This window comes from Plectropomus leopardus, chromosome 15, assembly GCF_008729295.1.
Source record: "Plectropomus leopardus isolate mb chromosome 15, YSFRI_Pleo_2.0, whole genome shotgun sequence".
NCBI classification, from domain to species: domain Eukaryota; kingdom Metazoa; phylum Chordata; class Actinopteri; order Perciformes; family Serranidae; genus Plectropomus; species Plectropomus leopardus.
In genome coordinates, this window is record NC_056477.1 from 13,090,070 (window position 1) to 13,107,529 (window position 17,460).

Here is a 17,460-nt window from a genome sequence, read left to right on the forward strand (position 1 = left end):
ATGTCAGTGCTTTTTAAATATAATTTCAACACACTGACCTAAGGAAGAACATTAAAGATATGACGTGGGAAAAACTACACTGATACTTTCATCTGCCTGTAAAATAGTTTTCTATTTAAAAAAAAAGAAAGAAATCACTTTCTTTAAAATGTGAAGGTGTTTTAACTAAACGCAGTAGGTTTTCATACATAAGAGCAAATCTCATCCCGTCCTTTTATCAGGAGACAGTCAGCACCGCAGCACTCAGATTACATCTGTAACAAACAGTGTGTCCGCGTGCTTCCGCACAACAGCAGGTCAGCTGATAGAAACGGCACGCGGAAACTGTAAAGTCAATTGGAAGGCGCCAGAAGCTCTCCAAAGTAAGCGGGCTACGTCCACAAACCACCTTTTAATGTTGACTACAGCGGTTTTCTTAACGTGAGCAAGACTTTGGATATCAACACAGATAGCGTATCTTCCAAACACGCTCACCGAGCTGTCAGCCTCAGGAGAAAGTCATGGCACATGACGAGTCGCTGGTCGCTTTGAATGGGACACAAGTAAGTTTGTTTCTGGAAAGTGTTTCTGTGGGACTTTGAACGCCCTCTTGTGCGGACGGTTTGCTGTCTGTGACTGTTTAAAAAGTGAAGTGATAATCTTACAGGGATATTGTTTGTATCTTCGACATCACCAGTGTCATGTGACACATTACAGTCATGACTTTCAGTTTTGCGGTCCCTCCTACAGTCTTCTCTGGAGAGAATAATGTCTTGAAGTCGCAGCAGTATCATGTTATAAAGTGTAGCTTACTCAGAGTAGGTTAGTATGTTTGTTGATATATTATCCAGTGTATACTATGATCATGGGAAAGCACATACAGCATATATTTGCAGTGGCGATCCTAGACTTTATGGGGACTCAGGCTAAGAAAGAAGCCCATTCAGGCCCCCCAATACCCCCTGATGTTATTTTTCCTATTCTTCTTGTTTTATCTTCACCGTATGTTCCACTACACATACTGTCATACTATGTAGTAAGGTAAAACAAACAAACAAAAAAGTATGTCCACATACATAGTATCTCAAATGCAGTATGCCAAAAGTACCAGGATTTTCTACTACACCTGGTTGGATTCTGCAGTATGCAAGCCAGCATGCTTTTCTTGCTGTTCTTACCCATAATCCTCTGCACTGCGGCAGAAACGTTACAATTTGACAGCTGATTGGCAGCTGACTGACAGATGACAGAAGCCGAAATGACAGAAAACAGTGCTTTCAAATGATGGATGATCAGTCAAATGGTAATAATAGGAATATGAGTTGTTTAAGTGAACATAATAATCATAGCGATAATCAAAAACAACAACAAAAAAAGAAAACAACAGTTACAGAGAAATGCATATGTAGGCTAATTTAATTGATGCAAAATTATATTTAAATTTAAAATCAATACAGCAGAGTCGTTTTTTGTGGTAACATTGTATCCATGCATAGACACTAAGTGTCGATTTTTAAAAAATGGAATAAATTATTATTATTGCAAATACAGATTGAACATTTGGGAGCCTACCAGTATATTATAAATAATTGCTTTTTTTAGTCTGCTACATATATATTGCTTAAAAAAAAGGAAGTGAACAAACTGACAACTTTATCTTAATAGATAAAAACGGATGTTGACTAAGTTTTTCATTTTTTAAGTTGAAATTGGCAGGTAGTAAATTTCAATATATATCACAACATGTTATCACAATATTCAGCATATCAAAAAACATTTAAAATTGCAGTGACATTGTATCATGACTTTAAGTATCATTATAATTGCTTGCATATGTTAGATACCTGATATCAGAGTGCACTGAGATTTGCTACAAATTGTTAAGCTCTCACTCATCACTGTAAGCTTTATTTCAGGGCTGGTTGACCATCTTTGACCTTTCAGAGCCTCAGTCACTGGTATTTGTTTATTTAAAAAGCCTAACTGGGTAAACTGCCTTCATGCATTTGCAGTTTGATTGAACAGAGATTTGACTGTAGCTGTAGTGTGAGATCTCAAGATTTAGTTTTGTTGTCTGTTCCTTGTGCACGGCCCGAGTTGGTAAAGAAAGCTTTTATGTGCTCTGCTCCCCTCACTTGGGAATAGTCTCCAAAAGGATTTGATACAAAGATAACTGGTCTCTCTGCCTGATTTTAAAACTCTCATAAGAACAAGGGTGAATGAATCGGTTGGTACTTGTTATTGTGCATTGGTATTATAATATTTCCATATGTTTACCGTATACATTACTGTATACACTCTTTTACATTGTTTTTGTGGTTGTTGTCTGTAACTTTTTCTGATAGTGCTGTCTTGCCAGGCCTCCCTTGAAAAAGAGATTGTTGATTGCAACAGGACTTACCTGGTGTGTGTATATATATGTATATATATAGTATTGGGGGGGGCTCTGGTGACTCCCACCCCTATCAGGATTCTAATATTAATTTGCTGTGCTCATGTCAGGGATGCCATTATGTATTGCTAATCTCACACTAATCTCTGTTTTATTCCTTTTTTATTCCTAAAGATTTCCTACATTGGACATGACTGCAAGTACATCCCAGACTTCCTCGGAGACACATATGGCCAGTTTGCACGAAGACTGGATCTAAGCTTCAATCAGCTCAGGTACATGACAGATGCAAAGTTGCAAACATGTTATCACGTGGGTGCATGTGTTGTCAGTTTTGGTATCCCTCTCAGTCTATTGCTGCATCTGTACATTAGTTGGAATTGCATGTGTGCCCTCAGCCTGTAGGTGGTCAGAGTGTCATCATGACATCAAAGAGCTCAATGGGTGTTAGTGCTGGGCCTCTGCCATGCTGGGGCAGGATAAAAGGCGTGATCGATAAATGTGACATGCTAATTCGGGGGCAAATAGGAGAAAAGATTCCTCAGTCAGGACATGAAGGAACACCTCATGGCAGCTGCTTCAGAGGGGGCTGCCATTTCACCAGCAGGACTTGCACAGTTGATCTGGCAAGTAAAAGAAAGGAGATGATGGTTATGAGGTGCTTTTGTTTCTGAACCCTTTTCATGACTGTCAGGCCACAAAGCCGTCTCGATAGAGGCCCTTTTTTGTTGAAAGTTTTTGTCTGGAGGCAGTGCTGGAAATGTGATGTGATTTATATTGTGTCATATTAGGAAATCCATCGTTTACACACAGTGTTCAGAGCAGCTGGAAAAATCTGTTTTGGGTCAATGCATAAATGTCTGAATGAACCCACTGCTGAAGTGCCTTTGAGCAGGCCACTGTATTCTGTAAATATTAACTCTATTGATGTGTGCACACAGTTTTTCTTCGTTTGGGGGTCACCTTTTCATAAGGTACTGTTCCAGTCATTGTAAATGTGCTACAACGGATACAAGCAAGTGTTGAGACTCTTACAAGGATTGTTGAGTTTGAGGACTGCACTTGGTTTGTTGAACCTGAACACACAGATAAATCGAACTGCATGTAAAGGCATAGATCTGGTAAGAAACAAGTACTTTGCCCTCTTTTATGTTGTGAAGATAATTTGGTCAAATTTTACCTTTTAAAGCCTTTCTTGACTCTGTCCAGCAGTGTCACCTTATTCACAATCTACCGTAAGGCCACTGAGTAAAATTTCATACAGACATAATGGTCAGATGGTTTGACAATAGGGAAGCTTTTACATCAGGAACCAGAGCCTGAATCTGAGTACCTTGACCCAAAGTCTAGTTGGTTTGATCAGTGTAAACACTGTTTATTTTACCTGGGCTCTGTTCATATTTTCGTGCCCCCGTTTACTGAAAAACGTCATAGCAAGTGTGGCATACTACTTGGGTACGATTTGCACCAGATGTGAAAACCAGTTGTACCAAATCATTTAAGTTTTTTGTTTAACGTGAGTAGCAGTCATCAAGTAGAGTTGCAAAGGGATTTCTCAGTGTTGCTGGTTGCGTCTGAAAATCTGTGCATCCTAGCAGCATGCTAATCTCATGCTCTGAAATGCACGGCCGTGTGGGATAAAGTAGGAGCGCAGGTGAGAACGTCAATCTTAATATTGTCTTCCAAATATAAAAAATAGTAGACATAATGAGCTTGGGATTTTGCAATTGACATTCTTTTCTTCACTGTAGTGACAACATAAATTTCAGGTAGAAACAACTTTACTGATGTGAAAGCTGAGCAATGGGGAAGTAGGTGGTGGTGGCTTTGTCCTCAGGCATGACAAATCGATTCTACCTAACTAGAAAGCGCCCCACGTGGTAATTTGCAAATGCTAGGGTCGCAAAGGAATAGTTTGCCTTTCTCTGCCTCTGATTGGCTTCTCCTTATATTCTCACCCTAATCCTAATCAATCCCACTACTCTTACATAAACCCAACAAATCCAACCAATGAAGACAGGGAGTACTAGCCACTCCTAGGGAGAGTAGGGCAAGTTATTCTTTTGCTATCCTAAGATTAGCAAATTTGCGCCCTACACAGGTTGTAAAAATCATTATTGTTATTTTTTTAAACTTTTAATTAGCCCCCTAGTGCTGGTATATTTATGGTATTTGCTATCAGTAGTTTGCATCATGGATATGGTTAAAAGTACCAGCAGTAAGAGAGATGGTGTGCATGAGTTCTCACTTATATTAGTCATGCTGCCCTCCCACGCACCTGCCACAAATTCAGGTGCTCAGAAATATTCTTCACTTAAAGCTCTGCAACAAACACTGACTGGAATTGCATTTTTTCCCCATTACGCTGTAGTTAAAGTTTCAAACTTAATCAGCCAGTTTGAGCACCCACATTTAGATAATGCCACAGAAGCTTTTCCACATAAGTGTTATCAAATGGCCGACAGCATGCAAGATGCTCCTGCCATTGTTAACTTGCAGCAATTGGCAGACTTTTGAGTTATCTTGATTCTTTACACAGATTGCATGGTTCAAAATACTTGGATAGTGAACAAGTGCATCTTAGTGTTACCTTTGAGGAAATGATGTGTTGCAAACAGCTTTATGAAATCAGACTGAAACAGCCCTTATGTGTGTTGCTTTCAGGGAGATCAAGGCTGCCATTATGTTTCTTGCCTTTGAACCCATCACATTAAGGACTTGATGTTTAGAATAAAATATTTATGGCTCAGATATTACTAATTCATTACTAATTTTCAGTTTGGCTAATCTCAGATGTCAGATATCATTACTAAACTTCAAAGGGTGGTATGGGCAGAGAAGCGGTGCAGAAGCAATGAAGTGGTACTCGAATCATTTGGGGCTCATATCAGTGGACTATTGATTGATGGTTTGCTGGTGGGCAAAGTGATCTGTTACACAGCGCTTCATCTTTTCTCCAATAGACAGTCTGTTTAAATGGCTCACATGGAAAAACAGTATATGTTAACTCCCATTGCAAGATGTCTGAACACTGTATCTCTATCTAGAGCTATAAAGTATACATTACTGACCTGCTAGGGTGGCTTTGCAAGCCGTTCCACCATACACACCTCTCATATTACAGACCTATATCCACTATTGTCTCTTAAATTCACTTTCTGTTGTAATTGGTGTCTTTGGGTGCTCACATGACAACATTGGAAGGTCATGGGTGGGTGGAGCTGTGAAATTGAATAAGCAGCTCAACATGTGATAAAGTTATATGCTAACTAATGCATAGCAACCCCCTCAGTAGTTTTGATCCCCATAAGAATGCACCTAATAGAAAGAGGCCCCGACCCACTGCTTAATGGTGAAAAACCTTCTCTGCCGCTGTATTTATATGTTGCTCTTTGAGCTTGGTAGGAAGGACAAAATCAGATAACACTGCATGTTGACACAGTATCTTGATATAAAGAGCTTGTAGCATGTGCAGTTTGATGTGCTCTGATGTAATAATAAACAGGTCTCCCAGTATTTCATTGGCTCAAGGAAATGAGCACAGACCATCTCCCCTTTAAATCAATCTACATATATTTAATATAACATTTTCAGAAATATTTTTTGTATTCGATTTTCTTTTCTAATTGACAGGCTTTCCTGCAAGATGACTGTCATACTTAAAAAAAAGAATATTTTTTAATGAATAAACACATACATAGATATTAGCTTAATCCATTCAAATTGGCTAGTAACTGTCACAGTTAAACAGACGTAGCTTATGATGCTTAAAAAAAAATGTAAAGGTACACGTTCCAGAGATAATTACTAATTAGACTTTCACCCAACACTGTATTTTTAAGCATTTATTGCGTGATAGTGATGTCCTTATCGTGCTACCTATAATGCAGTGTTAAATATCAAGAAAAGATGACGTAACCACAGTGACATTGACCAAAATCACAGGTAACATTAAACATTAAATATCAGTATTATGTAATTATTTTTCCTCTAGCCTTACCATTCAGGAATCTATGGTCTGACATTAGGTGTCATGTAGTAGAGACATTTGTGTATTGACACCATGACCCCGTTTCAGTGTCAGCTCAAGCAAGCCAGGTGTAAACAGATGCACATGTTTGTGAGACTCAGTGGACTGCCTTCAGCATCATGCACTTGTTCGTGCTGCTTGACTCAAATCGAGAGAGAGACATTGCCAGAGTCTGTTGGAGCTAATATGCTTATTTCTGTCAGCTCAATTGACAACACTCATCCGGCAACGTGACAATGAGTCACAATGAGAAGAAATGTACTGGCATCACCTTTAACAGTGTGTTATTGTGTGTATGTTTATGTTTGTGTGTATGCTCGTGCATTTTTGCTTGCATGCAGTGTTTGTGCACATGTCTCTGCGAGCATAACTGTGAGCGGCTGGGCAGGTAATGGCAGGATGAAATTATGGTAGCGGGCTGTCACACCCACACCTCTCCCTCTGTGTGCTGCAGTGTCAGCCTGTCTCATCAATGTGTTGAGAAGTGTGCCGCACAGTGAGATTTCTGTCTCAGAACGGGCTTGGATAGTATTGTGTCGTCCACTTTGTTCCAGGTCAGGTGTGTATACAATGCAGTGGGTGGGCATGTGCTGCTTTAACGTGATTCCTCTCTGTGACTCGGGTGCACTTTTGGTGCCTGCATCTGTTACATACAGTGTTGCCGTCCTGGACACTTGAGGTTTGTGGAAGACACATGTCTGTGAGTCACAGGATGAATCCTAATATTGTTAGAACAGTGACAACCTTTCCTCTCAGATCTGACATGGCATTTTGATAAACAAATCACATTTGTGCAGTGGCAGCTTTGGTGAAACCTTAAACCCAAGCTGAAAGTCAAGCGTGCTCTATTTCACTTTCATCTGTTTTAGTTAGTTATATCTGCCCATCACTTGTCCTCTCAACACATGTGATACAGATTACTGCACATGTAATGTTAAGTTGCGTGTAAAATTTTAAACACAACTGTCAGATATTTGCTATAGTTGATCATAACGTTGGCCATTCCAGCTGATCTCATCTGTTTAACAAATCTACAGCAGAACTTTGCTGAAGTATAGCGCTTTAAATGTTCCCCAAAATGTGAACAGCTGTGCAAACTATTAAAATGAAACAGTCTTGTAGTATAACTCATTTTTGATGTATTCAGTTTTTGTTGTGACCATGTCAGAGGGCTGTCAATTCAATTCTCTGATCATTTTGGTGGTTGTAGTTTGAGTTAGCGTTGTATGGAATCACATTATGAGTTCAAAAAAAAAAAGTTTCGTTCACTGTGGTAAAATCTTGTAAGTTGCTTACAAGACCAAATTCATCTTTTGCAAATCTGCTAAGACTGTATGACTTGTATTGCATGTTCACTGTATACACACTAGATTTACTTAAGTTTAAGACTCCTGAACAAACTAGATAAGTATGCTCTGAAACTTTATTACAATCACTTCAAGCAACCGTTGTTGCATTAGAAAGAAAGTCACAAGTTAAACCTGTAACACTGGTTCTTGACTCTCTCCTCCATTATTAGTAGCACTGGTTGACCTGTATTCTGTTGGTTATGTGAATAATGCTTAAAAAAATCAATCAATAAATTTAGGCTGGGACATACATTACTTTTTGCATTTTATGTTCTAAGACTGCAGGCTTGTAATAGTCAAGGGGGCACACATGTGGTTCCATTCATCTAAAATTGAGACATTTTATGCACAACTATGTTCTGATTCCCACTCTATTTCAGTTGGTATCGAATTAGGGAGGGTATTGCACCATAACACCATTTGCCAACTGCCAGGAAAATCAGAAGAAAAAGCTTGTGAATTTAAGAAAGAAAATGGCGACCTAAAGAAAACAAGGAGAACTCTTGTGATTGTCACCAGCGGAGAACTCCTGGTGACATGTGGGTAATGTGGGTAACGGCTGATCTCTTTGCACAATATTGCTTCAAATGAATCATCCAGTTTGGTGTCATTCTGGCAAAAACCAGCTAGAGATAGATGCACCACCAACTGGACTGGAGTGTTGAACACGACATTACATTTTGCAACTGAAGCATGCGCAGTCTGCACGTGGGCCCTGTGGTTAAAAATTTTTGGATGCGCACAGTTGTCACAGGTGGGGTCAGCAAGTCTGAAGAAACTGTTAATATTCGCTGCGGAGTTCAGCGCATTAGCATGTGCCAGATTTACCGTCCTCACATCCATTGCCTTCTTGTATACATACATGACCATTCCCCTGTCTTGTGCATGAGAGCATGAGCTGCCTCTGTTGCTGATTGGCTGGAATAGTGTTGTGTGGCTTAGTCCAAGCCATTTATAGGGCCAAGGCTGTGCATTAACACCATTTTTTTTTAGTGCACACACAGATTGGATAGCTAGCGGACCGTGAGGAGATATTCTCTGTATTTGACAAAAAGTGTATCAGATTAGAATTGCTGACTGCACCTGCCATTAAGAAACGAGGGGGTCTGTGTTGGACGTTGCATTGCAGATTAACCTCAGCTGCTTGTGTATGTGTGTGTACTGTATGTGTGTGTATGTACAGTTTGAGTGTGTCTGTGTCTGTGTGTGTCTGAGGGGGTATGTGCTCACCCGGGCTATGTTGGTGATGGCAGGCGTTTTGCATTTTAATGACAAATCAAGTATGCTAACTCGCATTTTAAAACGAAAGTGCTCTAAATGTCGCCCAGCTGTCAAAATGAGATGTAAGTAGTCTGATGAAAAGAGAACAAAGAAGACAAAGTAGGGAGGCCTGGTACACTGAGAAATGAAATAAAACCTTGTATGGCCTGTCAGCTGTGTCGTTTTATATTCATATCTAAAGAACATTATAGTATTACTCCGCCGCTCATGCCTCACTCATCTGTCTCTCTTAATTCGTCACTGGCACCGCTCTGTCTTTCAAGTTGCTGTGTGTCAACACGGGAAGGGGCCTGCTAATTGACAAATGAGTGTCACAGACATCAAGTGCTCCTTTTCTATCCGAGCTAGGTAGACTCTGTTTTTTTTGATGGTGAGGGGAGGAGGGGTTGTGTTATTGGCAGAAGCCCAGTAAGAGGCATTAGACCAGTCCTAGAATGAGAAGTGACAACGGCAAGAGATCCTGTCATTGTCTTGCCTAAGTGTTCAATCTTCAGAGATGCCGGTATGCAGATAAAGTGTCAGTTAGGAGGAGAGGAGATGAAACATTGGCAGTATGAAGTCCTCAAATCACTTAACTGGGAGCGAGTGTGTGTGTGTCTGGTAATAGTGGTGGCGTACTCTGTTCTGCTGAGGAAATATATTCCATATATGATCTATCAGGCCTGTTTAGGCCGATATTCTAGGATAACCTGATCTGTGTCTCATAAATTAAGGAGGATGCAGAGCTCTCCAAACCCTAAGAGATTTAAATCAGAGAGATGAGAGGGACATGGTCTGGCAGGAAATAAGTTATTCATATCAAGGACATTGAAATTTTGTATCATTCAGTGGTATGGGGAAAAAATGACCTTTTTAATTTGCACTAGGATGTTTTTTAAATGATGCACTACTCCTGGAAAAGTGATGGGAAGACATAGAGCTAAGGATGTTATGTGTAATGGATGGCTTGTCTTTTTCTTCCATCTCTCCAATTTGAGGTTATATGAGAATTTTCTTTGATGTGATTGCAGCAACACTTTTCTCGCTGTTGAAGACAGTTAAAAGAGTTCCAACAGAGAGCCTGAGTCACTGAGTCCTTCAGAGAAGAAGTAAAGAATAATTTGTTCTATTTGTCAAATTCATATGTGTGGTTTTGATGACTCAAGTCATTTAACTTAGATGTTTCGGACAGTTTGGTCAGTGTCAGTTTTAATGTCTTTGGATAGGTCTGTGAAAGGTTAAATTGTAGACATTTGACACAAAACCTCTCACTGCATTAAGTCAATTAAGACAATCTAACAATGCAATTAAAGTAAGCTAAAATCTGTTTTCTTTCTTTGGCAAAATGGAAAACTCTATATGAATGAAAGCTCTTCCACAAATTGCAACCAACCCGCAATAATGTGGCCTTCATTACATCCATTGTTTTGTTTTGTGTCTTCTCTGTCCAGCTTTGTATTTTCTGTCTTAAGCCAAATTTGCTTTAAGAAAAAAAATGCCTGAAGGACCAAACATGTTTGCAGATGAACTGCATATTTTATACTTTCTAATGGATGTCGTCAAATGTGGTGCACATGCTCTTCGACCGAGCATTAAGATCTACTAAACTGTTTGATTTGTTCCTATACATCTGGCCTTGTGTTTGAATCTAGCGTCATTTGGACTATAAATAAAAAACACATTTTGAACACAAACTGTATGCTAAACTACATGCATGAACTGGATGCACTAAATTAGATCTACAGTCAACCATCCTTGCTGTTCTATTTAAAAGGTAAGACCATGAATGAGACGACAGAATTGTCTCACTTTTAAGCCGGCAGTGGTGGTAGTAACAGTACAGTCGACATAAGCGTAAAAGGGACAGCTGGCAGGATGGGATGGGTGTGCCTTCTTTCAAACATCTTATGTGTGCAATTCACTGCCGGTAGATTTAAAAAGCAGGTAGCAGCAGTTAGCAGCTAACTCAAAGACAGTTAGCAGCTAACTCAAAGACAAAGAGCAGCAACAACGAATTGGGGCTTCCCCAATTCGTAAATTGCAGAAACAATGAAGTCTGAGAGCTCCGTACCCTCTGCGCAGATTATTGTTCAGAAAGTGCTGCTGGATGTGTATGTAAGATTACGTAATAGGGGCCGACGCTGTTCTGTTACATGTCACGTCCATTGCGCCTTTTTTGCTTTTTTCGCATTGGGGCGGCATTATGCTTGCGTTGTTTGCTTCTGTTAAAAAAAAGCAACGGCGACATGATGAAAGACCCTCATTGCGGCACTATTGGGGGATCTGTGTGTAAAAAAGGGCTAATAAGAACAAAGACAGCTAAACGAATTGGGTAAGTGGAGTATTCACACATATGTCACATTCTTCCAGCTTTCTAGTTTTACAAGGTTGATGTGGTTTCACTCATGGATATGTCATGCAAGTAAAAATATTTTCTTATTCCTTCTGCCAGGCTAGATTTAGGAAGTGGCAAGTATTACCATAGAAACAAACTATCCAGTGAAACTGCGCAACAATTCTTGATGGTTTCCAAAGCATTGCAGAATTATGCATGTATGCAACAGTAAGTTATACAACAGTTTGCATGAGAGACAGTTGTTGAGAGCGTCAGGCAATCAAGATAAACTTGGTAAACTTGTCTGTGTTTGCAGATATTTACCAAAATTCATTTTCTCTCAGTATGTGTTAAAGTGGACCAAATTCATCAGAATAGTATGATGCAAAATCTGTTAAGAAACAACAAAAAAAAACACCCTGCTAGTGTATGTGGCACTCAGTCCAAACCCGTTTTCCCCTACTGAAGATATAAATCCTTAAAAGTGGGTAACAAATACATTTATTCATCTTTCAAAAATGCTTCCTAATTTCCTAAAATAGCTTGGCACTGTAGTTTTAATTAAATACCTCTGAAAGAGAAATTGATGGTGTATTTGTTAGGGACTATTTTCAATGGCTGATGACTATACATTTGGTACTCTAAGTATTCACAGCATCAGGACAATGCAGGTGGAATTGAATCAGAAACTACAGTGCCCATGTTAATCATAATAGCGGAACATGTTACCCACTGCAAAAGTGTGGCTTACTGATGTGTTTTTAATGGTTTTTGGACAACAGTTAAGGTCTATGGCACCGAGGAATAAGCTAAAGCTGTACAGTTGAGCAGCAAGTCTGTCGGCTGTACAATTATTTTACCTTCAGTGTAACATACACGGTATAAATCTTTATCTCTCTGTTAAAACACAACAAAAGTCCACTGATGGCAGGGGAACCATCTGTTAATCACTGTCAGGAGCTGCCATCAGTCTTCTAGGGCAATCCACATCCTCCTCTCTTCTTCAATATAAGGCCATCTTGTGGTTTCCGATTCTGAATGGAATGGAACATCTTTATGTTCCTTTTGTTCACATTATATATACTGGGCAGCGATGCCATTCCTTTTATGACTGCGTCACATTTTTTATTGTATATCCCAAGACGGATGGCGTGCCACTGACACAGAGATTTACAGGCCTTCAGCTTGCAGTGGCAGAGCTTTAGAAGGGTCTGCTGACATCTAGCCAACACTTTGGAGGAGGAGAATAAAAGCTGACATTTTATTGGCTCTAAGAGAGAGAGAGAAAGAAGAGTTTTGGGGGGGCAGGGAGGAAGGGAGAGAGGAAAGAAAGGAGAAGAGATTCTGTTTCTCTACTTTATATTTTTCAGCACTGCCAGCTGTCACGGGGACCTTGCTAAAAAGAGTGGATTTATTGGGTATTATTTAGAAACTTGTCAGTGGTAATGACTACAGCTATGATTTCAATTATCACCCACTAAATATAGCTTAATTCACTGCCTTGCTGGCCATAATGAGCCGCCCTGACATCATTTTTCAAAAATTCGATACCATGCTATTTTAATATTTTATGTTGACCACCGATTTAATTTTCCTCCCTGGTGCTTGGCATGTGGCAAGGTCCCACTCCCTCATGTGCAGTTGGATAGTCAGAGCTATTGAGTTCAAAGCTGTCCCAGGGATATATTTTTTCCATTGACAGAAATCCAATTAGTTTTAGTACACAGTCTGGCTGAATAAAAAGGGTCTTAAAATCTACAATATGTTTCCTTAGCGTTTTAGCAGAGTGCAAAGCCAGTGATGGATCTTTATGATTTGACCTGATGGGGCCCAAGTGGACACACTCCCTTTTCTATTTTGGCAAGTGAAAAACAAACCATCCATATGTCTTACTCATTTTGATAGGCGTAGCAGAGTCTTTTGATATTGCGTAAACATCGACTGTACAGTGCATGCAGCGGCTAAGATCTTGACTCTCGTACATATTTAAACACTTATTAAATACTTTACAACTGCTACACAAATTCTGCCGAAACACCATGTAAATACGAGAGGGGGGGAGAAGTCAGATGTATAATTCAGTAGTGACATGTTTAGTAAGTAGACGATTTGGGGAAAGTTAATGTGTGCTCAGGTTTTGACACGAGGGTGTGCATTTTTAAGCAAGCATTAAAAGGGAGATGATTAGGACTGGCACTCAGCTGTCAATAAGAAGCTCGCTGCTTGAAGTTGATGCGGGTGAATTTTGATATCGTAAAGCTGCTTCCTTTTCTTCAATGCTCTCCCACCGCAGCGCTGGTTTTTAAAGTACATACCACATGCAAGGTCATTCAGAATACCCGCCAGCGATTAGGACCTCTCTGTATGAGCGTTTTTTAATAAAAAAAAAAAAGCAAAGAGGGCGCCAACTTATGTTTGAGACACAACCTGTGTCTCTTTTAGCTCATAACTCAAGCACTGTTTATGTTCACCCCATCACACTTAGCCATCTCCCAGATTGATGATGTAAGCAACTGGAAGGCATGGAACATATTAGAACAGAGCATGGAGAGGGGCAGCCATACTTCTAACTTCCCTTGGCTGGATCCCAAATGGAAAAAAGAAAAAGGTTTGGAGCCTGTTTTTGGAAGAGGAACAAAGGAGCTTCTTTTGGTATGGTCCAGGCAGTTTTGGTCGCTTCATGGCTTTCAATCTCTCGCAGTCTTTTCTAGAAGGCCCAGGGGTGAAAAGTGAAGACAGATACATGGGGGTGTTCTTGCCAAGATTTTAGAGGATGATTGCAGTTCTTGCCATGTTTTGAATTTTAGGGGATGATTTTTTAAGAGGGCTGCATGATAAATGTTGTCAGTTGATGAATAAATCCTATGACCATAAAATGCAAGTTGGAGGCCGTTATTAGAGATAGCAGCTCTTGAAGGCCTCATGATTATTAAAAGAATTTGCCGTTACATCTCGATGAGGACGGGGGACTAATATAATAATTTTTAAGCTCTATCATTTGAGTCAGGTTTAATCATGGTTTACCCCTCTTGATGTGATAAACTGCAGTGCATGCGGCCCATCTTATTTGCTTGCTCTGCAATTTCAGGCCCCCAACAACCTTTGGGGGTGAGTTCACTTTTTTTTTCTTCTGCACTCCTGTAGAATGCTTAAACCATCTCTGGCCCTGGACAGCTGTGCCACATTCTCAGCACAGCTGTAACTCATTTCCTGTTTCCATTTCAGATAAACTTACTCACATCTTTCACAGCTTTCACTTATAAAAACCACTGACTGTCCTTCCAAGCCGCCATCCCAAGAACTTGATATCGGTCAGACGGGAAGATTTGCGGTAGATAACGGCCCCCGTGCTCTCACCCGTTTGCACTCGTGTTCTGCCCTTTCCTCTATTATTTTAACTTGTTTATAGTCTACGTTTGCTTGTTCCATTTGTGAGGCATGAAGAATAAGTTTAGAAAACTGTAGTTGGGAATGAGCTCAGAAATCAAGGGCAAGCTCTTTTTTTTTAGGCTACATCTGACATCCATCAGCATGGAAATATGTTTTAATGGTCAGGCAGGCTGCAAGACATCAGTAAGCTGTTGCCTCACTTTTCCACCCAGGGACATATTGAGATAAGAAACAGTGACGGCATGTTTCATGTCCATGCTGCTGACACGTCTGTGCTGGAAAACTACAAGGAACAACCCTTCCATTTTGGGGCCAGCAGTCTGTGTAGTGCAGTATTCATATTCTCTGTTTTCCCTCATAAAACACTGTATATCCATTAGGATAAATGCATTGACTCAAATCATAGTGATTCCACTGTGAGCTGCTGACTGCGCCATTAGCTGACAGTATGATTATGTGAACAACAGACCAAACAGTCTTCTGATCTCCTCTGTCTGTCCAGACGTTTGGTGATGTTTAAGAGTTTCTCCCCAGTGATAATGGTGAGATAGCTTTTGCACCGTGGGCACTGTAGAGTTTCTTTATTTTCTCCCTCTGTCTGGATCTTGGGCCCCTGGGTCCTCCAAAGCTCAGAACATGTCTGTACTCAGATGTTTCAAAACACCAAACAGCAGAGGAAGAGGAGGAGAAGGAGGAGGCAGAGGAGGAGGAAGAAGAAGGGATAAAGGGGAAGACGAAGGGAAATGGGAGGAGGGTAAGGAATCCTCACGGGGACCAAGTGTACATGTACAAGCAGACCAGGCAGAGAGGCCCAACAGGGTCTGCAGACTTGTGATCTGAGGGCCGTTTGTGTGTCAGTCAGATCAAAGTGTTTGGAAGAGAAGGAGAAATCCCTTTACCTTCTCTGACTATGGCAACCCTTATTGGCAGCTAGGTAAGAGGAAGGGGGATGATAACAGAGGGATGCAGTGAAATGCTTCAGCTTGTGACTGTTTTCATTGTTTTTGTTTCACTTCAAGTCAAACACACATCTGTCTGCAGACATTCTCATTCATACAGCTTTAGGCCTGTTGTTTTGGGTAGTTTATTAAAATGCCAATAAACATCACCACATTCATTTCAAGGCATTTGGATACCAAAGTGAATCTGAGCTGCATTTTACACAAAACTGCTGTGTTGCTTTATGACACTGAGGAATATTTCTTATACAAAGAAGACAGATGCTGGTTTCATAGTGTGATTGTTTGGCTGATTGTGCATCTTTACTTTTTGTTGAAGGACAAACCGGTGAAATGATGCCACAATGTTGAACGTGACGATTTGTCAGTTGAAAGTGATATGTGATTGGTCTGCTTCATTTGTGCAGACTTGATTGATATATTCGAAGTGTAAATCACAAGTTTCATCACATTGTGATATTATATCAATCTTTGGTCAACAATATGACTTTATAATAACACAAAGTCTGCCATAACACAAAATCAATTTTGATTCAGTTCAGGTGCTTGTGATGGTGATGAAACGATATCGGTAAACATCTTCATTGCCTTTTTCTTGGCTGTCTGGCGCTAGGCTGCCAAAACTGTTGTTGATGGAGGAGAAGTGCTTAGACCGAATTGGTGACCCAGACATGCCATGGGAATCTCAGCCATTGTAGTAGAAAGAGCTTGAAAGTCTGCGTAATATGTAGCATAAACGATTATAGATGTGTGGCGGTGGCCATGTGAGGCCACAGCAAGACAGAGGTGCAACTATGAAGTTAATTATCAGAACCAAGTTGAATATACAGTAGGCCTATAAATACACACAGCTGTTCCTTTCACGGACTGCCAGACAGTCCGTCACTCATACTCACCCCCCCATGCTGGGGACTTGTAGTGAGTGTATCCTTCCATGGGCTTGGCTGTTTAAATTAATTATTAGTTTTATAGCGAACCCTGAGGCCTTGCACAGGCAGCTAATCCCTGCAGAGGGCTAATCCGACCCCGCGTTACAGAAAATCAATGCTGGTCTTTGGTGTTGGCATGCCATCAGGGCACGGGGACACATGTCAGACAGGCCTCCTGATTTTTTCATGAGGTGTGTTTTTGAAGTGGGAGAGCCAGTGGAGGATGCTCGAGGTACCCAGAATTGAAAAGAATATCCGGAAGCTAAAAAAAAAGACAGGCTTGTATGACCAAATTTCTCATGGGGTGTTGGTGATGCAAGTGTGTGGGTTTTGTGTATTATGTGAGAGAAAACTACAAATTTGTTTTCAACGAATGGAGAAAGAAAGCTTGGAATTATATTAGTCATTCAAATAATGATAATAATAGGAACTAATAAAAAGATCCCAGACGCTGTAAAATCTGACAAGGAAACCCATTGCTTTGAAAAATCTAAGTAAATATAACCGTAAATTTTGATATATGTTAAGTTAATATATTTATTTATTTATTTATTTATTTATCTGTATTCCGCCTTCGCAAACTAGTCAGTAGTATTTGTCTTTTCTTAAACATGTTAAGAAAAGAGAACTCACAGATCTCCTGTCTTCATTATTGGCAAAATCCTCTTTGTCACAGTCAAGTTAAGTCAGACTAACGGGGTTTGCTGAAGTTGCTAACACTTAAAAAGAAAAAGGTAATTTCATTTGTCATATTCAGTTGCAACAACTTCCCATAATTAAGGAAAATACAGCTAAATTTCAAGTAAACGGAACACTTTGTCAAAAGTAAATAAGTAC

General features: G+C 40.1%; 1 protein-coding gene across 1 annotated transcript in view; it reads left to right on the top strand.

The window, feature by feature from the left end:
- Window positions 1-279: 279 nt before the first annotated feature.
- Window positions 280-17,460, top strand: part of lrmda (leucine rich melanocyte differentiation associated) — a 256,282-nt gene continuing 239,101 nt past the window's right edge. The window contains exons 1-2 of the mRNA XM_042501874.1: window positions 280-542; window positions 2,546-2,646. Coding sequence (XP_042357808.1) covers window positions 501-542; window positions 2,546-2,646 — 143 coding nt within the window. The 5' untranslated portion in view covers window positions 280-500. The remainder of the gene's footprint in view (window positions 543-2,545; window positions 2,647-17,460) is intronic.